This window comes from Plasmodium relictum (assembly GCF_900005765.1).
Source record: "Plasmodium relictum strain SGS1 genome assembly, chromosome: 14".
Lineage (NCBI taxonomy): Eukaryota > Apicomplexa > Aconoidasida > Haemosporida > Plasmodiidae > Plasmodium > Plasmodium relictum.
In genome coordinates, this window is record NC_041692.1 from 560,059 (window position 1) to 585,830 (window position 25,772).

At 17.4% G+C, this 25,772-nt stretch overlaps 8 protein-coding genes across 8 annotated transcripts; 4 read left to right on the top strand and 4 right to left on the bottom strand.

Moving 5' to 3' along the window:
* Window positions 1-3,853: 3,853 nt before the first annotated feature.
* ApiAP2 (transcription factor with AP2 domain(s), putative) lies at window positions 3,854-11,146 on the top strand (the record flags this gene model as incomplete). The annotated part of the gene is made up of 1 exon (XM_028679205.1): window positions 3,854-11,146. The coding sequence occupies one exon, from the start codon at window positions 3,854-3,856 to the stop codon at window positions 11,144-11,146; it is 7,293 nt and encodes a 2,430-aa protein (XP_028534942.1).
* A 779-nt stretch (window positions 11,147-11,925) lies between these two features.
* On the bottom strand, window positions 11,926-13,521 carry PRELSG_1415200 (conserved Plasmodium protein, unknown function; the record flags this gene model as incomplete). Its single annotated transcript, XM_028679206.1, has 5 exons — window positions 11,926-12,584; window positions 12,816-12,888; window positions 13,132-13,197; window positions 13,340-13,390; window positions 13,507-13,521. 5 exons carry the CDS (start codon window positions 13,519-13,521, stop codon window positions 11,926-11,928), a joined length of 864 nt encoding a protein of 287 aa, XP_028534943.1.
* Window positions 13,522-14,191: 670 nt separating this feature from the next.
* On the top strand, window positions 14,192-14,812 carry PRELSG_1415300 (conserved Plasmodium protein, unknown function; the record flags this gene model as incomplete). The annotated part of the gene is made up of 1 exon (XM_028679207.1): window positions 14,192-14,812. The coding sequence occupies one exon, from the start codon at window positions 14,192-14,194 to the stop codon at window positions 14,810-14,812; it is 621 nt and encodes a 206-aa protein (XP_028534944.1).
* Window positions 14,813-15,449: 637 nt separating this feature from the next.
* PRELSG_1415400 (conserved Plasmodium protein, unknown function) lies at window positions 15,450-15,719 on the bottom strand (the record flags this gene model as incomplete). The annotated part of the gene is made up of 1 exon (XM_028679208.1): window positions 15,450-15,719. The coding sequence occupies one exon, from the start codon at window positions 15,717-15,719 to the stop codon at window positions 15,450-15,452; it is 270 nt and encodes an 89-aa protein (XP_028534945.1).
* A 782-nt stretch (window positions 15,720-16,501) lies between these two features.
* Window positions 16,502-18,815, top strand: PRELSG_1415500 (conserved Plasmodium protein, unknown function; the record flags this gene model as incomplete). The annotated part of the gene is made up of 7 exons (XM_028679209.1): window positions 16,502-17,670; window positions 17,884-18,015; window positions 18,103-18,144; window positions 18,237-18,312; window positions 18,395-18,515; window positions 18,599-18,660; window positions 18,732-18,815. 7 exons carry the CDS (start codon window positions 16,502-16,504, stop codon window positions 18,813-18,815), a joined length of 1,686 nt encoding a protein of 561 aa, XP_028534946.1.
* A 540-nt stretch (window positions 18,816-19,355) lies between these two features.
* Window positions 19,356-19,829, bottom strand: PRELSG_1415600 (conserved Plasmodium protein, unknown function; the record flags this gene model as incomplete). Its single annotated transcript, XM_028679210.1, has 1 exon — window positions 19,356-19,829. One exon carries the CDS (start codon window positions 19,827-19,829, stop codon window positions 19,356-19,358), a length of 474 nt encoding a protein of 157 aa, XP_028534947.1.
* Window positions 19,830-20,792: 963 nt separating this feature from the next.
* On the top strand, window positions 20,793-21,776 carry RPS19 (40S ribosomal protein S19, putative; the record flags this gene model as incomplete). Its single annotated transcript, XM_028679212.1, has 2 exons — window positions 20,793-20,795; window positions 21,342-21,776. The coding sequence occupies 2 exons, from the start codon at window positions 20,793-20,795 to the stop codon at window positions 21,774-21,776; spliced, it is 438 nt and encodes a 145-aa protein (XP_028534948.1).
* A 442-nt stretch (window positions 21,777-22,218) lies between these two features.
* On the bottom strand, window positions 22,219-25,503 carry PRELSG_1415800 (small ribosomal subunit nuclear export protein, putative; the record flags this gene model as incomplete). The annotated part of the gene is made up of 1 exon (XM_028679213.1): window positions 22,219-25,503. The coding sequence occupies one exon, from the start codon at window positions 25,501-25,503 to the stop codon at window positions 22,219-22,221; it is 3,285 nt and encodes a 1,094-aa protein (XP_028534949.1).
* Between the last annotated feature and the right edge of the window lie 269 nt (window positions 25,504-25,772).

Here is a 25,772-nt window from a genome sequence, read left to right on the forward strand (position 1 = left end):
TTATTACTATTGTACTATTTCTTTTTTTTTTTATCCACTGCAGATATATGATTAAGGACATTTATTATTTTAAAAATTTTGTCTGTGATATACCGTATTTGATAAATTAGATTCTAAAGAATTTAATTAAAAATTAATAGTTCTAATTTATATAATACATATTTTTATATCATAAAAAAAAAATTCTAATAAAATAATTTTTCATTTCATTTAAAACTTATATTCTAATGAATATAAAGTAGATGAATGTAAAAGAGTTATATTTTTTAAAATTAATTTTTTTTTAATTATTATAATTATTATTATATTTTTAAATGAAATTTACAAAGTTTTATTGTCATTACTGCAAATTTTATTTCATATAAATTATTACGAGATACTTTTCTTATTAGATTTATTTTTAAATTTTTTCATAAATTTATATATATATATATATATATATATATATATATATATATATATGAGAATATATATAGATGTTTTAAATAAATATATAATTACAAATATAGAAAAATATATTTTTATTTTTATAAACAGTAGCCATAATCAGTATTCGAACAAATGTTTAATGCTGGTATTATTACTTAAAATATATTTTTAAATTATACTTTAATATTAAAATATATAAAAACAGTATTTTAATAAAATATATTTAACTAATATATATATGTATATATTATAGATATATATATATATATATATAGTTTTTTTTTTTTGTCATATTTATCTTAATACATATAAAAATTATTTATATATTAATTTTATTTTTATTTTTTATACTAATTTTTTTTTTCTTTTTTTTTATAGATTTGTCATAAAAATACTTTATTATTATTATTTTTTTTTTTTTATTTCATATGTATTTTAATAATATAAAAATAAAAAAATTAATTTAATAGTAAAGCTGATAAATTATTATAAAATCAACGTTTATGAGATATCCTACATTTAAATAAATTCTTTTTTATTCATTATATATTTCTATTTTTTAGTGATTTTTAATAATATTATTCATTTTTTTATTATTTTATTTTATTATATTTTTTTTTTAAGTTATATTATTATGTTAGGAATTAGCCCTTCTTTTTTTTTTAATTATAGATATTCCCTAATGTAAATTTATTTTTTTTTTTTTTAAAAAAAAAAAAAAAAAATAAATGAAAACAATAAGATGCATCATTATAGTGCACTTATAAAATCAACAAAATAACATAATAAAAATTAAAAACAGATAAATATATAGGCATATACTAAATACATGTGTATATATGCTTATAATATAATTTTTATAAAAGTTATAGAAGAAACACTGAAAAAAAAAAAGAATCCATGTGTAAAAGAAACAAAAACATAATACAGACATTATATGAGAATAATGCTACAAATAAAAATATAAGAATATACAGTTTCATTAACCTATTATTTAATTTTATCATACTGTATCTTTCAAAAAATATTCATTCTCAAGGTAATTAAACTTATATTAAAAAAAAGAAAAGGAAAAAAGATATCCGTATATCTTCCTTTCTATATATACATGCATATTATTTGCATTCTTTAGCTTTTATCATAAATATATGTATGTACTTTTATTAACATTTTTTCTTTATTTTTATTTATAATTTTTTCGTATTCATTTAAATGCTTTATATTAGTAAACATAGATCATATGATAATTTGATTTTTCTTATGATTTAAAATATCGTTTTAAAAAAAAGAGCTAATATAAGAATATGAATACATATAAATAAATATACTAATGAACACGAGTTACATATTTTTGAGGAATACATTATATATATATATATATTTGTACTATTTTTAATGATTTTTCTTAAATATCCCTTTATTCTATTTTCTATAAAAATTTTTTTTTTACATAATATCCTTTAATATATTATATATGTGAATATAATAATAAAATAACTATTTGTTTATTAAGACATTTTATAATAATCTTTATTTTTTTATATTCATGTATCAAATTATAAATTAATTAATTTTTTTGCATAATTAAAAATGAATACACTACATTTTTCATTTTTTTTTTATTTTTATCTGGTTATATATGTATATACACATACACATTATTTATTTAAAGCTTTTAATATTTTTTTATATTAAAAAATTTTAAAAAAAAATTAACGAAGGAAATTGTGTTTTATTTTAAAATTATTTTTTAAAGTATGATTTATAGATATAATTTTAATTTTTTAAATATCAACGTTTTTCTTTTTTTTTTTTTTTACTTAGACACATATAGTGTAACGTGGTACACACTTTTTTTTTCTTTATGTTTACATAATTTTTACACGTAATAGTATTTGCTTATTTAATTTCTGTTAATTATTACATTTATTATTATTAATACTATATATATATATATTTTTTTTTTATATATTTCATATTATTTTTTTCTTTTCATATTTGCTATTTCATTTCACTACATTATATATTATTTTAATTTTTTTTATTATTTTTCAAGTAATTTTAACTCTACTAATCTATATTTTTCTGACTATATTTTTATTTTTTTGAATTTCAAAATATTTGCTTAATCCATTTTAAGCTTTATAGCTATTATAATTCACACTTTTTATGTGTTTTGTATATTTTCTTTTTTTTTCATTTATTATGTTGATTATAATTTTTAAGTTAAATAAACTCCTTTTTATCTTATTTTTATTATATCTATATACTAATATTTATTAAAATTATTTTAATTAAATATTTAAAAGTATATATATGTTCTTTGCATTTTGTGAATATTATTCAGACAAAATATTTTTCATGAGAAATACATTTTATTAATTCTGTTTCTATATGAAATACCCATATGAAAGTATTTAATGATACAAATATATTATTATTTTATTTTTTATTTTTTTTTATTTTAATTTTATATTTTAAGATTGAGAAATCCTTTTTTAATAAATTTTCTCAATTTTAATATATTTAAAAATTCATACTCATTTATAATTATTTGACTTTCAATTGTACTAGTTTTATTATATAGTTTTAATTTTTCATTACTTTTTTTTTTTTTTATTATATATTCAATTAAATAGAATAATAGTTTTTTATATATTGTATTGTTAAATTGCATAAAATATTATATAAAAGAAATAGAAAAAAAAAGAAATTTATATAAAAATTATATAAATAAAAAAAGAATAAAAATGAATATAGAAATTTTAATACATTATATTTGAATATATAAATATATCTATATTTTATTTAATTTTTAATAATAATAAATTAAATATAATTCTATTGGAAATAAATGGATAATTATATTTTTTTATTTATATACATATTTAATAAAATAATTTATAATTTTTTGTTAAATTTCTAATTCATTTCATTTATAGGTAATCAAGAATTGTATAAAATAATATAATTAAAAAAAAAGAAAAAAGAAAAAAGAAAATTCAAGTTTATAACATTTATAATAATTTTATGAATCATGGTTGATATAAAATTATTATAATTTATTTCTTACTAAAGTAGTTTACTATAATGTGATATATTTTAAAGCCTCATTATATGTGAACACAAAATGAAACATTTATTTTTTATAAGACTTAAAAATTTAGCAAGAATACTTTTTTTTTAAGGAAAATTTAATATCCCATATCTTTATTCTAAAAAAACAAAATAAAGCAAAATAAAAAAAAAAAAAATAACGAAATTATTGCAAAGTAAAATATATATTTATTTTTATATGCTTATGCATACCTATGTATGCAAAGATATAACAAAAAAAGTGGAAGAGTAATACATTTTTATTTGTTTATATGTATGCATACATATATATATATATATATTTTAATTTATTATAATTATAAATAAAATGAAAGTTAAAAAAATTTATTCTAAGATTAAAGGAAATAGAAAATATAAAAGTAAAAAGAATATTGATGCAAGTTTTCAATTAAATAATGAAGATAATATAATTTTGAATAATGACACAAAATGTTTTAATAATAATTTTAATGAAATAAAGGAATCAAAAATTAAAAAAAAAAGATTGGGTATAGAAGATTTAGAATCTACTATATCTCATGAAAATTACTATAATGATAATATAAATAAAATTAAAAATTATGAAAACAAAGTAACAGAAGAAAAAAATAACCATGAAGATATAAGCAATGACTATAAGATAGATAATTTTTCTGATGAATTATTAAAAAAAAGGAAAGGTTTAATCAATAGAAAAATGAGTAATTGCATTTTTAATGAGAATATGAATTCTCAAGATAAAGTTAATGAAGAGAAATTAACTGAAAATAAACTATTAAATTATAAAAATTTTAGTTATAATAATAGTTTGAATAATTTAAAAAATATAGGAAATGAAGAAATACAAAAGTTAAATGAAAATAAAAATGGCAATTTGATTGATGATCTTTTAAATAAATCAAAAATGTACAATGAAAATAGCATTGAAAATTTAAATAGTGAAGGAAATGCATTGCATAACAGTAATATTAGTAATAATAATGGTATTTCAAATAATAATTTTTATCATTATATATCATTACTTTATAACAAGAACATACCCAATCAAGTTAATATAAATAATTCTTTTGTTAATAATAATACGGATTATTTATGTAACTTTTCTAATATTTCTGTACAAGAAGAATCAAGCTTAAATGAAGTTTCAAAAAATGAAATTCAAGAAATTAATTCATTAGATTGTATACTAGATAAAAAGGACGAGAAAAATTATATGAAACAAAAAAAAAATTTAAAAGAAAATTATTTTGTTTTGAATAACTTGCCATATTGTATGAATAACAAAAAAAGTAGTAATAACTGCACATTAGCAAATTATATAAAAAATTCATCAGACCATTTTTTAGATTCTAATAATGATAATTATAATTATGAATTAGATGCAAATAATACATATATAAATAATTCTAATGTAAATTTAAATAAGCATTATATGAATACAGTAAATAATAATAATTATGATGTGATGAATACTAATTCAACGCTCAGTTTAGATACAACCTTTCTAAATAATTATGATGATGATAATAAGAACAATTCTTTATATAATAATAGAAGTGAGTTATATAATATGGATAATAATTTTGATAAAACAGAAAATATATATATGGAGAACAATGATTCACTAAATAATACTGACATTTTAAATACATTTAATTATAACAATTTTATAAATGTAGGAAGTAACCATAGCAATAACAGTAATAATAATTTTAAAAATGCATTAAACTTAAATGACTCAGATAATTCTATAAATTGTTCTAATTATAATCTAGTAGAAAAGAAAAAAAAAATTTTTAACAAATTTTCGGAAAAAAATAATATTTTTATGGATTCGAATATGTGTAATAGTGCAAATAATAGTAGTAATGGTAGCTATAGTAATGTTTTACTAGAGATAAACAGGAATGCTACAAGAAACAAAAAAGTTGATAGAAATAATGTTCACAAAAAAGATATTATATTAAATGATGGTAATAATACATCAGAAAATATGAACAATTTAAATGATAATATGAAAAATATATATAATCCATCGAATGCACATCTTAATTTGAATACACATCCTAAATTATTAGAAGAAAAATATTCTACCAATAAGCCCAATGAAGATGTATCTTTTAATAATATAAATGGTAATAATAGAAATTTTAATTGTATTGAAAATAGTAATTATAATAATGATTTAAATAATTATAATATAGACAGTAAATATAATATTAATGATGCATTTGATGTAAATATGTATAATTCTGTTTCTGTTAATAATAGCAAGGATAAATTAAATAAAAATAATTCTAATATTCATAATATAAACATGAAGGATCTTAATGTTAACATAAATTTAGATAATTACTCAAATGATTTAGTAAATAATTCCTTAATTAATCATTCAAAGGAATATTTAAGTAACTCTGTTATGGATAAAATAGATAATCAAAAAGTTCTTTTTAATATTAATAACAATCAAATTAATAATATATCAAATCCCTTAGATATTAATCAAGAAAATTATAATTTTTCTAAAAATAATATATCAAACAGTGCATCACATATGTATAATTTAAATAATGGAGATATAAATGAATCAAGAAATATGGCAAATTATAATGTTAAAAATTTAGCAAGGGAACCTATTTTTCTTTTTGTTAATTTAAATAATCAATCCAATAATTCTATTAACAATTCTAAGAATTATTCCAATGTAAACTTAAATGGGGGATACATTAATAATATGAATTTTTTTGGAAATACAGAAAAACCTAATAGTGAAAATGATTATGATTATATGAATCAGACAAATAATAATAATTATAACAATGAATGGTTACATGGTTTGAAAAATTATCCTTCAGAAGAAAATATTGAATATCCAGTTAACACAAATAATAATTTTAATATTGGAAATTGTTCAATGAATAATATTAATCTTAACAGAAAATCTATGATTCCTACATTTAATAATGCTTATGATAATTTTTTATCATTCAAAAATTATGAAAATACAATGGAAAATCATGTAAATAATTTAAATATGCTTGTTTTACCAAAAATTAAAGGAGTTCGTTTTGATAAGTCAGGCAGAAGATGGGTAGCTAGCTGGAGTCAAAACGGAAATCAAAAAAGACAATATTTTCCTGTTAAAAAGTTTGGTCAAGCACAAGCAAAATATTTAGCTATTTATGCTAGAATAAAAGCCGTTAAATATATGCAAAGAAAATCGCATAGATCTGGAGAAAATAGAAGAAATCACTCAAAAAAATTATTAATGAAAGATAAATCTAAAACAGATAATTTGGATGATGATAATTATTTTAGCAACAAAAATGGTGATTATATAGAAAAAGATGCAGATGAAGAAAATAGTCAAAATTATAATTATAGTAATACTAATAAAAATGAAATTTCATATAAAGATTCATATAATGAATCTATAAGGAAAAATTATAGTAGATGTATGAATGAACTAAATAATGAGATGAAATTTGAAAATGTATCTTTGAATAAGCATGAAGAAGTTGAAAAATATCTAGAAAATAATGGACAAATATATCAACATGGGCAATCAAATGCAAAAGACAAGAATCAACATGATATAGAAAAGCAGTTATCTGCATCAAAAGAAAATAAGGGTCCTATTAGTATGCAAACTATTCATGATGTTAAAAGTGAACTATTTCATTTAAAAGAACAAACACATGCTGAATTTGAAAAAAGAGAAAGATTTTTTGAACAAAGTGAACAAATAGATACTCAAACCGAAGATTTAAATATAAAAGGAAATAAAACTGGAAGTATAACACCTCAAAAAATAAAGAATAGTGATCAAGTAAAATATAAAGAAGAGAAAAATGTAAGAATTGTTAAAAATGAAATAGAAGAAGAAGATGCACAAGATATGGAAATGAAGGAAGTATATGAAAATGATGAAGAAAATAAAGTAAAAAGAGAAAAGAAAATAATTATATTTAAGGAGGAAGAAAATCAGATAGATATGAAAAATTTAGATGTAAAAAATAAAATGGATCTTGAACATGAATTTGAAATTAAAAAAGAAGAGGAAGAAGAAAGTGAAGATGAACAGCGGCAAGATGAAGAACAAGATCAAGAGTATGAAATAAAAAAAGAACAAGAAGAATACGAGGAACAAAAACAGGAATGCGAAATAAAAAAAGAACAAGAAGAATATGAAGATCAAGAACAAGAATGTGAAATAAAAAAAGAGCAAGAAGAAGAATATGAAGAACAAGAACAGGAATGTGAAATAAAAAAAGAACAAGAAGATTTTGATGAGAGAGAACAAAAATATGAAGTTAAAAAAGAACAAGAAGAAGAATATGAAGGACAAGAACAGGAACAACAATACGAAGTAAAAAAGGAAAATTACGAACAACAGCGAAAAGAAGAAATGTTGTTAAAAAATATAAATACTATAGGAAGAAATGAAAAATTAATAATAAATATAAATGATAAAAATGAAATTAATGATTTAAAAGAAATATTACAAGAAAAAAAAAACTTAGATGAGGATTTAATGAATCAAATATTAATATTAGAAAAAATAAAAAAAAAAATGATAAAAATATTAATAGATTCACAAGAACAAAAAAGTATACAATTAATTGAAACTAACGACGAAATGGTTAATAAAAAAGATGAAATTAATAAACTAAAATTAAATGAAAAAATTATGCTACTTAGACAGTTAAAAGAATATAATAGCGGGAGTTATGTAATTAATGAAAAGGAAGATATTGATTTAATATATAATGAAAGAAATCTAAAAAATACTGATGATATATTAGAAGATAATAAAGAAAATGCTGATGAAAACGATATATGTAAGGTGGAAATACAGAAAATGAAAGAGTGTAGTAATATTATACAAGAAATAAATGAAGACTATAAAGTTATTAAAGAAGGTATAAATGAAGAATTAAATTTAAAAAAAAAAAGAGAGAATTCTAGAGATAAAAATGAGATAATACTACGTGTGAAGGAAAATGAAAAAGATGAGATATTTGAAGTTAATAAGCAACAAAATAATTTGTATACAAATTATAAAGTAGAAAATTTATATTTAAACAGCATGCCGGATAAGAGTAGAGATAATGATTTTGGAAACTACTCAAATAATAGTTTGTATTATTCAAATACAAATAGTAATAAAACTAATGTAGATAGTGATAATTCAAATTTTAATGATTCACCAAATGGTGAAGAAAATGATTTTAAAAATAAGATGAATTTAATTAAATTTATGAGATCCAACTCAGATGTAAGCTTGAATTACAAAAATAAAGAATACTCAAAAAATGAATATGTTGGAGAATACAGAAATATAACAGGTGTTAAAAAACAAAAGAGCATGCAAAACATAGGTAATTATGAAAAATATCATCACTTAGATAATAATATTTTTAAAAATATTTTAAATAATAATAATAATTGTGAAAATAATGATAAAAATTCACATAATTCCTCAGAACTAATTAAAGAAATGTATGATGATCCAAATTTTTCTAATTTTGATGAAAATTTACTGAATTTTTCTTTTAATTGTAACAATAAATCAAATATACACAAAGATAATTCCAATGTAAAAGGTATTTTAAATGAATTAAAACAAGATAATTTCAAAAATAATGATGAAAACATAGAAATTAACATGAATCCTAATAATTCTTTTAATACTATGAAGGGATTACATAATAAATATATAGGTAATAGTGATAATGAGGATATAATAAATTCAGATACATATATAAATGGTCATTTGGATGATAACAATGAGAAAAAATTGCACAGTTATATTAGGGAATATTCCAAAAATAAAATTAAGGAAAATATAAATAATTTAAAAAAAAAAAATAATTATGACAAAAACAATGAAGAGAATAAGAGTATAATTATAAATAATATGAATATAATGAAAAATGATTTAAATACCAAGTTCAGTATAACAAATAAAAAATTTGAAAATGATATTTACACTAGTAATGAAAACAAAGGAAACAATGATGATAACGTATTAAATTTAAAAAAAAAAAATTCAGGAAATTCATATAATGATTATAATAATAAACATATTAATGAACAAAAGTATAACAATACATCTACCAATGTAAAATGCTTTGACAAAGATAATATTATAGGAGAAAAAGATAATATTGGGTTATATCATATAAATATGAATAATGAAATAAAACAAAATTCATACTTAAATTTAGAAATGAAAAACGAAAAAAAAATCCCTCAAAATAAAGAACTTATGTTCTTTAAAACATATGGAAATACAAATAAAAATATTGATGAAGTTCTTTTAAATAGTAACAATAAAAGAAAGATATCAAGCTTAAGTTCATCTTGCAGTAATAATGATGTTAATAAAAGTAAATATAATGATACTAGTATGAGTTATAAAAATGTGAAAGGTTTGCCAAAAAAAGAACCTAAGAACTGTAACAAAACTTTAAACTTTGATAATAATTCAGGAAGTAACATACCAAATTTTAAATTTTTATCAAACTATATTAGGAGTAATTCTAATAACTTTATGTTTTATAACTTTAATAAAAATTATGAGAATAGTCACAATAGCGTAAATTATGACACTAATATTAATGATGACAGAAATTTTAATAAAAATAATGTTATTAACGGAGTTGTAAATAGTAATGAAAATAGTTGTTTGAATAATAAAATTAAGAAAAACACTCATAACAACAATATAAATGATATAAATTGTAATACAAATAATATTATTGATGATAATATTAATGATATAAATTCTGATAAAAATAATATGAAGTGCCCAATAAATAGTATAAATGACAATTCGAATAATATGAATAGCTATATAAATAACATTGGGAGCAATAGTGTGAAAAATTTAAGTAAATGTAATAAAAGTATGAAATATAATTTAAATCATATTAATAACCAAGAAAGTAATTTTAATAAAAATGTTGAATATATTTTAGAAAACAGTGGACAAAAAAATAAGTATATAAATGCACCTTTTTTATTCTCAAGTGATTATTATAACTCATTTAATATGAAAAATAATTTTTGTGATTCTAATTATAATAAAAGTAAAAATAATGCTACTAGTAGCAATAATGATAATATTATCAATACAAATAGAAATAATGCATCAATTAAATCAACAGTAAATAATATTCCAGGAGGAATTCCCTTTACGAACTCAAATTATTATACAAAGCAAAATATGAAAGATAAAAATGGAAATGAAAGTAGAGATATTTTAAAAATGGATAAGTTAAATTCAGGAAAAAACGTAAGTATGATTGATTTAACCGACACAACTAATAATTTGAACTACTATGATTTTATGAATACTAAAAACAGTAATGATTATTTAAATATAAAGAATAATAAATTTTCATTATCAAACAAATATCCAATTAACAATAATATAGAAAATTTTAATACCGATATTTCAAATAATATCATGCATAATCATATGACAAATGAAAATAAAACTAAAACAAATTATAATTTATGTAATGATTATTTTAACATTGATCATAGAAATAATTTAAATTCAAACTATAATTCAAATAGTGTAAATAATATATATAGTTATATTTATATGTAAGTATTATTTAGAAATTCTTCAAATGGTTTTTACATTAAATTATAACAATTTTTAAGTATTTTTTTTTTTTTTTTTCATTTTTGGTTATTATATTCTATTTTATGTAATTTTTTCATTTTTAATTTTACTATGTACTTAAAATTGTGGGATTATACATGTTTGATATTGTTTCAGGATGGCAAAATTACTGTTCTTAAAATATATATTTATTGGTTTTTTAATACTTTTATATATTTATATATTTTTATGGTTTATCTTTGCGTTAAAAAAATTAAGAAATGATACATTAATTTTTTTTAAAAAAATTTTTTTTTTTTTTATGTTTAAAAAAAAACTAATATTTTAACCAAACAAGAAAAATAAAAAAATAAAATTTTATAAAAAAAAAAAAAAAAATATTTAAATTTTTTTTTCTTTTTAAAAGTTATTTTTCTAATAATTTTCTTTTTTCTAAATCATTTTCAAAATTTTATGAAGAAAAAGTTTTGAAGTATTTTTCTTCACTTTTATATATATTACTCTAATTTTTTTTATTTAGACAGAATTTTTTTTCGTTATAAAAATATTGATTTAAAAAGTTTTCAATAAGTATATATTTACTATATTATTTGTTTATCATCTTTTTTTTTTTAAAATAAATGTAGCTTTTTGTTATATTTTTAAAATAAAAAAAAACAAAAAAAGTTAGAGTCATATATATAAGTAAATAACACTTATATATACAATTGCTTTATTTATTTCTTCAGAAATTTATATTAAAATAAAAACTTCCAAAAAAATCATGTATTATTAAAAGCACACAATTTATTTTTTTTAGAAACATAATTGAGAATATGAGTAGATATATCACTTCCTGAATCTGAATTACTTTCATTTTGTTTATCTATATAATCATTGCTTATAGAACATTTCTTTTTTTTTTTTATTTCTGATTTAACATATGTATTTAATACATCTTTCAAACTAGTATTAAACCACGTAAATAGTGGATGCTTATTTAAATTTAACGATTTATTTAATATATCATTAAAATTTTCCATATTATGTAAATTTTCTAAATTCTCTTTTTTAATTTGGTCTATAATGTTATTATCTAGATATCCACCGTAGTTATATATTTCATCTTTTTTAATTTGTTCTTCTAAATTATAATCTAATTTTTTTACTTCTACTTTTAATTTTTCTTTTAAATATGCAGTATAGTTTTGTGAATTATCTAAATAATAAAATTCTACTAAGCACATACCCAAAGATTTACAATAATGTTCATCTTCTAATATTAAGACTCTTTTAACTTTCCCAATTTTTTCACAAATACTTTTTATTAAAATATCATTTATAAAATAAAGTAAATTTAGTAATAATAAAAATTCTGTTTTATGATCCCCTACTTCTATATCTTCACTTGCTTGAGGTGCACCAAAAAATAAACATGATTCTATTAAATAAAAAAAAAAATAAAATAAAAGAATTTTATATATATCTATTTTTCTTTTTAATTTTCAATTATATGTATATATTTAATATTTTAATTTATATATATATAGAACTTTTCACATCATTTTATTATATTCTTATTGTTCCTAATGATACTTTTGTATATATATATATATATATATATATATATATATATATTTGTATTTTTATATTTATTTGTTAAAATTTATACCTTTTTTAGTATATATAGTTTTAGCACCACTTAACTTTTTATATAAATTGTTTCTTGATTTTTCATATGATTGCTAATAAAAAAAATATGAAAAAAATATTCTTTCATTTAAGAATGAATATATATATATATATATATATATATATATATATAAGTATATATATATATATATATATATATGNTTTTATTTTTTAATTATATAGAACTTTTCATTTCATTTGAATATATTCATATATATATATATATATATATATATATATATATATATATATATATATATATATATATATGTTTTTATTTATTAATTTTATTTTACTTCTTTTGGTTTAATAACTTTGTCAATTTCTTTCTTTTTTTCTTCTACTTTTTTTTCATATGAATCCTGTAGCAGTTCAATTAAAAAATTAAATGTAAAAAATTGAAATAATAAAAAAAGAATTAAATTTTTAAGGAAATAAATATCTTTTTATATTTATTAAAAAAGGAAAATATAAACTATAAAAATAATACTATATATAGTATACCAAATTTTCTGCTTCTAATCCTTCATATAAATCTTCATCATCTTCATCTAACTTTAAAAAAAAGAGATAAATAAATGTAATAAAAAATAAATAGTTATGCATATTTTTAGAGTTTAAGAATCCTAAAAAAAGATATATATTTTTTATTTTTATTTTCTTTTTTATACCTCTGAATAATTCATAAGGATGTATAGTAAGAAATAGAAAAAAATTTATAATAATATTTTACGAATAATTATTTTTAATGCAATATAATTTTACGAAAATATTCTTACAAAAATTTTAATTATTCATTTTAATATATATATATATATATTGTGATTAAAAAATTTATTTTCTTTTTTTTTTTTATTAGATATTGAAATTTATATTCATTAGTATTTGTATCTTTTCATGATATTTTTTTTTATTAATTTTTCATTTTAATCATTTCTTGCTAATAATAAATACTTATATACCTTATAGTAATATTTATAAAAAAAAAATTTTACAATTAAAATTTTAATAAAAATTTAATTTGTGAAAAAAATTAATAATAAACATTAAAAGTTCAAAAGTTTATATTAAAATAAGTGCGCAATAATTTTTCATTTTTTAATTAAAAAATATCTTTAATAAAATATTTATTTCATAAAAAAAAAAAATATATATTTTGTATGTTGCAAGGTTGTTTAATAAAATTTTATATAAAAAAAAAAAAGCATAAAAAAAAAATATCATAATATGTAATTTTATAATTTTAATTAATAATTTTTAAATTTTTGAAAAACATTTTATATATTTTTTCGTTCTTTTTGTTTTTTAATTTTTTCTTTTTTTTTTTTTGTTTTTGTGTAGTAAAATTTATAAAATATGTCAAGTTCATGGAGGTGTGAAGCTTGTTTAGTTATGAATTCAGAAGAAGCGATCGAATGTGTATGCTGTATGCAAAAAAGAAATATAAATGTTGAGGATAATATTAATACTACTACTATAACTTCTAGTACCAATGCTAGTAATAATGATAATATAAATAACAATGAAAAGAAAAAACAGAATAATAATAATAATAAAAAATTAACTAATAATGAAAAAACAAAAACAAATGAAGAAAGTATAACAAAAAATAAAAATACTAAGGTTAAGAAAAATATTACAAATGCAGTAAAGGATTCTAAAAAGAAAGAAAAAAATAGCACAAATGAAAATAGAAGCAACTTAGGAGGAGGCTTTATACCATCAGTTAAACCGTCAGATAATAATCATGAATCTAACAAAAGTATTTTTTTAACAGGCATTAGTGCCACTTCTTTTACTGATACAAATACTAATAATAAACAAAGCAAGGAATTAAAAAACAATTTAGAAGAAAAAACTAAAGTTGCAGAAAAAAATAAAGAGAAAAAAAAAGTAGAGAATAATGAAAAAGCAATTACTAAAAGAATACAACCAACAAGAAAATGTACTCAAAAAAAAATATGTTATAAAACTTAATCTTCAGAAAAAAAAATAAAATAAATAAAAAAGTAAATAAATTAAAAATATGCATATATATATAATATATTCATTTTAATTTAAAAATTATATCTTATTATTTATTTTTTTTATTATCTTATATATTTTTATAAGTTCAATAAAATGAATTTTAATTTTTTTTTTCCCCTTTTCCTATTAAGAAAAACATTAATTATTATATATGTATCTTTTTAAATTGATTTTTGAAAATTTTTATAGCATTTAGCGTAAGTTAAAAAGTGAAATTTATTTATTAAAATGTAAACAAAAACAATTTTGTAATTTAATCCTTTATCATTTACATTGTAACTCTATAAATTCCTTTATGTATATATAATTTAAAGATATTCTGCTTCAAATATATTTTATAAAATTATTTAAATTATTGTAATAAAAAGAAAAAATATATGTTCTTTTTGATATATGTATACTACACATTTAAAAAAAAAAAATAATTATAATAAAAAAAAGAGCAATAAAAAGGTAATTATATAATTTAATTAATATCTCCATTATTTAAAATTTCATTTATGTTCTTTCATCAACAAAAATAGCCTTTTTCTTTTTCTTATAGTTATGAATATTTATTATTATAATGATAAAACTCTATTTAAATTTATAAATTAGTATTTTCATCATAATCTGAACTTTTTGACTTTGGTTTTTTGTTGTGATAAATGCTTCTTATAATTTCAAAGTCTGCTTCTCTTGGAACTTCAATTGGTTTAAATGTATCTATGAAAAAATTTAAGATATAGTAATTACCTCCTATAAATGTCATAATAGATGGTAAAAGGAATAAACCTAATACATATGTTATCTTTGCTCTTTTATCTTTTATATTTTTCTTATTTGGTTTATGAAAACCACTGTAAAAAAAACCCATATTTCATTAAAAAAAAAAACAAAAAAGAATCCAATAATTTTAATTACAAATTATCATAAAATACACAAATTTTATCTTTTTCTTAATTTTTACATTTTTTCTCTATAATTTTTTTTCTATTTTCAGCTTAAATATATACATATTCTTTATGCTTAAATTTGAATATTTTATTTCTATAAAATTTTTTATCCTTTTATTTTCATTACATACAGATTTTACTTTTTATTTTAATCTTATTCATATATATATAATGTATTATATTTTCCAAAGTATTATTATTTATTTAAATTTCATTTGATTTATTTTGCTTTATATTTTATTTCTATTTATTTTTTTTTTAATTAATTTTTAATTTTTTTTTTTTTTATGTAATTTGTTTTGTTTTTTTCTTCTTTTTTTTTAATTTTTTTAATTATATGTATTTTCATTTCATCAACACTATTTTTTGTTCCTAATTTTTTTTTAATTTTAATGAATTTTATTTATCCTTTTTTAATAGACAATATGTTTATAACTTTTAACTTTTTTTTTTTTTTTTATCAATTTTAAATATACGTTTATGAAAAAAATATTTTATTTATAAAAAATGCAAACAATAAGATTTGCCTATAATGTAACATAATTTGCAAAATTGTATTAAAAATTATAAAAGAGAAATTTTTAAAAATTCAAAAAATTTTCTTCTTTAAAAATAGACTTAAAATTATTTTTTTTAAAACATACACGAATCCGTGCATTATTTATTATTTAAATATTGAAAAAAAAAAGAGAAAAAATAGAAGATGAATAATGAAAGCTTAAATAATTTAGTTGAACACGTTTTATCAGAACTTAAAAAAACAAAATTGTATATTGAAAATATAATAGATGAAAAAAAAGATGAAAATTATGAAAAGTACTACGATATACTAACTTCTCTGAAAAAAAAAATTAATTTATATGAAAATATTAATGTATTAGATAAAGATGGAATGAATAATGATGAAAGTGAATATTCAAGATCTCAATCCACTGATAAATATAAGGAATATGAAACGGGAAGAAAAAAAAAGTTAAATTTTTTTAATGAATATGAACAAAATATAAAATTATTCGACATAAATAGCTTAAAAAAAAAAGAAATTGTAGGATACACATATGAAGGAAATGCAATAATTATAAATAACTCAAACTTTGTTAAACTTTTTAAGAATTATGATAAAAGTGACTCTTTTAAATGTCGTAATAGAGAAATTACACATGTTTCAAAAAATACTAAGGAAAAGAGGAAAAAAGGAAATGATAAAGAAAATGAAGAAAATGATAAAAGTAAAGTCGATGAAAAAATTGAAGAAGATTATTTAAGCGAAAAATCCTGTTCAAGCTCTAGTGTAATTTCTCTAAAAACATTTATAAAAAATAATGAAAATTTAAGAATATATAAAAATAGAGAAGCATATATAAAACATAAATATGATGATAATTCATATGTCAATCACAAATTAGATAGATGTAGTGATTGTTCTTCAAGTTCTTTTAGCTGGTATGATAAAAAACATGATAATTTATTTTATTTTAGCAACTTACTAAAAGAAGATAAACATTTAAAAAAAAGTAATTACAATTTTACTAACACACAAAAAGAAAAAAAGAAAAAAAACATTTCTCCTTTTTATAATTATATCTATTTTAAGTATTTAGAAAAAAATAAAAAGAAACTGTATCCAGTTTTTATTACTAATAAGAATGGTAAAAAGAAATTATATAATTTAAAAAAGATGAATAAATGTCTTCAAAATGATCAAAATCAAACAAATAAATATGAATTAGATAATAGTTTATTTAGTTATAAAAACTATAAATATCTTTGTTGTAAGGAAAACGATGCAAAAAGAAAAAGTATTAACTTTAAAAAAATTGAAAATATTTCTTCTTTAAAGAATCACAATTTTGAAAAGGATGAGATTAACTAGTAAGAGAAAGAAAAAGAAAGCAAAATATGTATCTATATATATATATATATATATAAATGAAAATAGATATAATAATAATTAAATTATTAAATATAAAAAATAAAGAATATTTAATTTGTAAACGTAAATAAATAATAATAAAAAAAAAATAAAAAATAAAAAATCCAACTATTTAGTTTTATATTTATATATAATATTTTTTTTTTTAACAGTTCAATAGATAAAATAATTCACCAGATAGAAAAGTTATCTAATTCAGAAAATGAATATAAAAAAAAAGTAACCTTTAATGATCATTTCTCCAATTTTATTAAAAAAAATAAAGATTATCTTAAAAGAGAAAAGTATTTATATTTCTTAATTTTTTTTTTAATGCATATATAGGTATTTATTTATTTTTATTTTGTTTATTTTTTTTTTTAATTTATCAGCATTTTCGCATTTAAAGAACTATGTGATGCAGATAAAATAAAGTAAAATATATAAAATAAAATTATATGAAAAATTATTATTTATTATATAATAACATATATGAATTAACAATTATTCTCTATTTTACCTTTAGATTAAAAGTAAAAATAATAGGAACTAATGGAAAAATAATAAAAAACAAACGCTTAGATAATGTTATTATAAATAAGGTAGAACAATTATTGTATATGCATATCATTCATATAAGATATGTATATAAATTTTTTTTGTTTTACTTCTTATCCTCTTTAGAATAAAACTTTTGGAGATTTAGCATATAAATTAGGTCATTTTTTTAAACTTCCTAAAGATAAAATTGAAAGCATCAAAATTTTTTTTGATGGTGATTTATGTGACAAAAATATGTCTTTTGGTAAAAATATTTTTATAAAAAAATTCCTGTATTGATAACAAGAATATATATATATATATATATATATATTACTTTTATCATAGATAATAATGAATTAGGATTAGAAGACGGTTATCAAATAGATGTAAAATTCCCATTAACAGATGTAATTTTTTTTTTTTTCCCCTTTTTTTCTCTGTAATGTAATTTATATTTTAAATGATTTTTTTTTTCTAGGATATTCCTTGTGTAGCAGATGAATCAACATATAGTGATGATTCTTATATAATTTTTTTACCGGATTCATATGTAATTGAATAAATTTTGAAAGGAAAATTTTTAAATAAAATCACCTCTTTTTTTAAGTAAATTTTGTTTCTATATCTTTTTCTTTTCTTTTTTTTTATAAATCTCAAATTTGTATATTTTTCATTCAAATACTAAATGATGTAATTTTAAAAAAAAAAAATACGATTTCTAAAAAATATTTTCGAGATATTAAAAATAATATTTAAAATGAAAATTTATTTTAAAAATTATTTAACATATGTTTGATAAATAAATAAATATTTTATTCTTATATAAAAAAAATTAACAAAAAACTTTTTTTCCTTTTTTTTTTTTTTACTATATTATAACATTAAAAAAAATTTTACTTTATAAAATATAAAAACATAAAAATTTTATATTATTGAAACACATATAAAAAATCTTATATTTCATGAAAATTTTATTATTGCACATAAAAAAATCAAAAAAAGAAAACAAATTAATTGATTTGAATTGAATTGAATTAAACATATGCAAATGAGAGTTTAAACATAAACAATTGTTCTTGAATTTTTTAATACTTCCTTTTTTTCAAAAATCCATAGGTTCATTTTGCCATATTTGAAGAGATTTTTCGTTAAATGTGCATTTTTGTGTATATTTTGAAATTTTTAAAATACCAATATATGAATGTTTGCAATTTACAATATTACTAATATCTTCAGGAAATAAAATATGATCATCAGGAATTACTTCTTTATATTTTACTTTGTACATCTGGTTATTTATTTCAATAATCCCATTTAAAACAGTTTTCTCTTTTAATATGTTTATTAATTTTTGCATAATTACTTTAGGATTAATTTGTACATCCTCTAAAATTAATTTTATAATTTTTTTGTTGTTATCTATTTTATCAATTGTTTTTAATTTTTCTAATTTTTTTTTGTAAGATAAATTAAATCCTCTTAATGTTATCATATTTTCTTTTTCTTTGTCATCTTCATTGGAACACATTTGTTCTTCAATATTTAAATTCTCTTTTATAATGTTTTTTTCTTTCATTTTATTTTATTTAATAAAACACCTTAAATTTTAATATAATTTTTTATTATTCTAGATAAATTAATACATACATTTGTATATATATATATCAAAAAAAAAAAATTTTTTTGTAGCTTAACACCTTTTCAGAAATATTATCTTTCCTACTTTTTATTTTGTATCTTAAAATTTATTATTTTTTAAAGAAAAATAAACTTAAAAAATTCTTTAAATATTTTTAAATACTATTAAATTTTCATTATTTTATGTATTTAGTGATAAATGAATTTTGCATAAAAAAAAGAAAAAAGAAAAAAGAAGAAAAATAATAATATATTATAAAATAAATTTATAATTAAGGAGAATTAAATTTACAAAATAATAAATATGAAATTTGTAATTTCAGTACAGATATTTTTCATCTTCAAGAAATACATTAATACAATTTTTAATGCTTTACTATGAATTTTTACTTAAAATGAAAAAAGAACAAATAAAAATATATTTAATTTTTTTTTTTTTTATATATATATATATTTAAGTTTAAATAAAATCTATACATAATTTAAATTTTTTTTTTTTTTTTTTTAAAAGATAATATAAAAATAAATGTAACTCTATTATTTTTATTGGAATTTAAAAATTCAAAGTAAAGATATTGTGTTGCGTTTTTTATAAAAAGAGTTTAAAGTGTATTCATATAGTGTATTAAAAAAAAAAAAAAAAAAAAAAATATACATATATATAGAGGGCATTTAACTTTTTGTTCTTACTACAAAAAAAAAAAAAAAATTAAAATAAAAAACAATAATAAATTTTCACTTTTAGTGTTTTTATATAAATAATTTTTTTAAATAATATTAAATATAATTTGATAATGTTTTATTAAATTTAATTATTCTCTTTTATTTAAAATTAATATTAAAAAAAAAAAATTATTTTTCTCTAACAACAATAAAATTAAATTTTATCTTCAAATAAAAAATGGTAAATTTCTATAAATATTTTTATTTTATAAAATATATGAATATTTATGTATATATAATATTTTTCATATATGTATATAACACTCTATTGAAAAAAAAAATGAACAATCAAATAAATAAATGTAAATTTTAAAATATTCTCTTTCTATTATTTATTTATTTTTTTATATATGTATAATAAGAAAAATACGTATGATACATTTTTTTATATTATTCAGTGTTATATAGAAAAAATAAAAATATATGTTTTATTTTAATAAAATTTTAAGCAGCTATAGATAAATAATTAATTAGAGATATATTTTTAATAATTTATCATATATATATATATATATATATATATATATATATATATATATATATATATATATATATATATATATATATATTAAAAGAATTTAATAAATTGAAAACTTTAATATTTTTTATCATATTAATTTTGAGAAAATACATTTACTTTTTTTTGCATATTTCTTATATTTTTTATATTATTAATCAAAAAAAATATATATATTATATATACATACTTTTTTTTCATATTTTTTAGGCAGACGCAAATAAACCTAAAAAAAGAACATTTCGTACATTTCAATATAGAGGTGTCGATTTAGATAAATTATTAGATATAAGTCAAGATGAGTTAATAAAATTATTTAGAGCAAGGCAAAGAAGAAAATTTAAAAGGGGAATTAGTAAAAAAGCAAAATCACTTTTAAAAAAATTGAGAAAAGCAAAAAAAGAATGCGAACCAGGAGAAAAGCCTAAACCAGTACCAACTCATTTAAGGAACATGACAATTATTCCTGAAATGGTTGGATCAATTGTTGCTGTTCATAACGGAAAACAATATACTAATGTTGAAATAAAACCTGAAATGATTGGATATTACTTAGGTGAATTCTCAATTACTTATAAGCATACAAGACATGGAAAACCAGGTATTGGTGCTACACATTCTTCTCGTTTTATTCCACTTAAATAAGTTTCAGATATATATATATATATATATATATATATATATATATATATATATATATATATAATTTAAGAAGTGAAAATAAAGAAACAGTTTTTGAGAAATAATAAAATTCAGGATATAGATTAATGTACACTTTAATAATATTAAATATTATATTTTTTATTTTTATCCTTTTTCTTTTTTTTTTTTTAAATTAATATTTAATAATAGTATTTAACTTTAGTTTTTAAATTATTAAAAATATAAAAACAAATAAGGAGAATTGAAAAAAAAAAAAAAAAAAGTTTAATTTTGTTCTGAATTATGCTACATATATATATTATGAAAAAAATCTTAAGAATTATGAAATCAAGATTTAAGCTTTATATATATAATATTTTTGAAATATTTGTATATTATAAATGTTAAAACAAAAATAATGTTTAGATAAAATTTAAAAGGGAAATTATATGAACATTGTTAAAAAATTTTTTTGCTCTGTAGAGGGCAATATGTCTTTTTCTTTTTTTTTTTTTAAGCTTAAAAAATTTTTTAAAAGAGAAAAGAGGGATTCCTCTGTAACCCAATTAATTTTATTGGGATCAACATAAAAATCATATGATTTACTTAATTTATTATTAAATATATAGTAATACATATTAGAATAATGACTTAAGTTGTCACACATATGACTACTTAATAAAATTATTTCATAAAAAATTTGATTAGACATGTATAACTCTTTTCTGTTTAAAATATTCATATCTATTTGATACTTATCTGGCAAACAATCTTGTAAACTAAATAAACATTTCTCACCTTTATTTTCTATACCTTCATCTTCCTTAAAATTATCATTTATTTTGTTTTCATTTATGTTACTGCTATTTTCATTTTTCTTAATATCATCTCTTAAAATTTCATCGACATCAATTGGCTCCTTTTTTACTTTTTTATGTATCATAAAACATTCATCATTTTCCATTTTTATATTTTCTAAATTTTGAAAATTATCCTTTTCTTCTTTACAATTTTCCTTTAATAACTTTGAATTTATCTTTAAAGTTTCTATAATTTTATTTTTATCAAAATTTTTATTCAGATCTTCATAGCAAAAAAAATCATTTTTTATTTCCATATTCATAAACAAGGATCCTGAAATAAACATTGCATCATATAAATCTTTTCTGAAATAATTTAATATATCATAAACTGCACTTAAAATATTTATAGATATATTGTATGACGTTAAACAACTGACACGAAGAAGTTTTTTTAAAAAAGATATAACATAATGTATAGGAATCATTCTATTTTTTAGTGATAAATAGATTATTTTTAAGAAGTATGTACCATCATAATAAAAACTAGCTGGAATTATTAATTCAAATAACCTTTTATAGTAATCTGTATACATGTTATTATTTAACTTTTTAATATCACAATTTTTATTTTTTTCTTCATCTGTTTCTTCAATTTTTTCATTTCCCATATTATAATCATTATTTTCACTATTTTCATCATTTTCATTTTCATTTTTATTTTCTTTTTCAATATTATTATCATTTTCGTATTCATTTTTATTTACTTCATCGTTATCATTTTCATATTCATAATCACTTTCATTTCCTTTTTCGTATTCATTTTTATTTACTTCATTTTTATCATTTTCATATTCATAATCACTTTCATTTCCTTTTTCTTTTTCAATATTATTATCATTTTGGTATTCGTTTTTATTTATTTCATCATTCTCATTTTCATATTCGCATTCATTTTTATTTACCTCATCATTCTCATTTTCATATTCATAATCACTTTCATTTCCTTTTTCTTTTTCAATATTATTATCGTTTTCATATTCATTTTCATATTCATTATCACTTTCATTTCCTTTTTCGTATTCATTTTTATTTACTTCATCATTCTCATTTTCATATTCATTATCACTTTGGCTTCCTTTTTGGTATTCATTTTTATTTACTTTACCATCATCATTTTCATTATAATTACATTTTTTATTACTATTATCAATATTATTGCCATCTTTAATTTCGTCAATATAATATATTTTATTTGAATTATCATAATTACTCTTGGCATTTGAAATGCCAACATTATCTTTTTTTTCTATTTTTATTAGTACCTTTGTTTCATAATTTACATTATTATCCATTTTATTACTCAGTGAATCACCACTAATAAATTCTTCCCCATAAATTGGCTCTTTTTTTATTTTTATTTTATCATTTTCTTTTTTTGTTTTTTTTTGATCATTCATGATACAATAATTACTTTCTTCTAATAGATCTCCAATATTTAATTCTGTTAATATATAAAAAATACCAGGTAAAGCCGCCAAAGAAACATATAAATTTGATGAAGAATAAAATGAGAAATTAAAATAATCAATTAAATAATAGGGATTATTTGTATACGGAAATACAAATAATGGAATAGAATGCAATAATTGCAAGATCATAGAATAATTATGCTTATAAGTTGTTATAAAATAAAACCAACAACTAGAATATAATTGACTATATAGTTTATTTTCTATATTTACATTTATAAATAAATTACTTTTTCTTTCTTTCATTTTATATTTATCTTTCTGCTTTTGGTTTTTTATAATATCATATTCTTCTAAATCATCTGAAAAATTTATATCACTAATACCATCATTAATATCTATATTATCTAAAAAATCCTCATGTGAGCTATCACTTTCATTATCTGATGAAGAATGAATTATACTATCATCACTATCATAATTATAAAAACCTTTCTTTTTTTGAGGTTCATTCTTTTTATCCTTTCCATTATATTTTCTTTTTCTTCTCATAATTTTCTCTTTATCATCTATGTCAAAAAACATGTTTACTTGGCTTTGCTTCATAAATTTACTTTTCTTAATGTGAAAGTTTTTTATTTTTTTATCTGGTTTAATTGAATTTATTAAAATACTATAAATAAAAAGATTTATATTATAGTTATCATTTATTATTTCATCAGATTCCTTAATTGCTTCTATATTCCCCCAATTTTCACTTTTAAAAGTCTTTTGATCATCATCTGAGAAACTAATGTTTTCATTAATAAAACCGTTTTTTTTTTTTTTGTTTTCAATGCACAAAATTTTGAAAATCGATAGGAAGAAATAATTTAAATCATAGTAAAAACATATATAACTTTTACAAATGTGTTTTACTATATTTACTGACATATTTTTTACTTTTAGTAAATTAAAAATAATTTTCTTATATAATTTAAATGGAAATGCTTTTGTAGCACAGCTGCCTTGTTGATTATTATTATTGTTACTATCATTATCCTTTTTTAATTTCTCATGTATTTTTTCATATATTTTTAATTCACATTGTAAGCTACCAAATAGAAGAGATAAACTTTTCTTTACAAATACTTCATCATCATTATTTAATAATTGAAATAATAACTTTAAAAATTTTTCAAAACAATCATTTAACCACTTCTCGTATTCTGTGTAAAACTTTTTATAAGTATTTAAAATAACAGAATCCTTTTTAAAAATCCTTTTTAATTTTATAATATCATTATCATTTTCTTCATTTGAATCATATAATAATTTTCTTTTAATTCTCTCATTATACAGTAATAAAAATAACTTCGTTAAACTATTTAAAATACATTTCTTACTTTTAGCTGTTTGCAAAATATTAAACAAAGAGCAAATACTCGTTACGATAGAACTGTTTTCGCTTCTTTCCATCTTTTAAAAATTAAGAAAAAAAAAATTGAAGGGAAAAAAAGAGAAAAAGAAGTTAATTGTATAAATAAATGATAATATATTAATATAAACTATTATGTTTAAATTGTTTCTACATTTTTCAAATTGTTTTGTTTTTAAGTTTACTTTTTAATTTTATTAAGCATTTTAAGCAATTATCTGCATTTTTAAATATTATAAAATATTAATCAAAATTAGTAAAGCTAAATTTTTATTAAAAAATAATATGAGAATATTCAAATATCATTTAT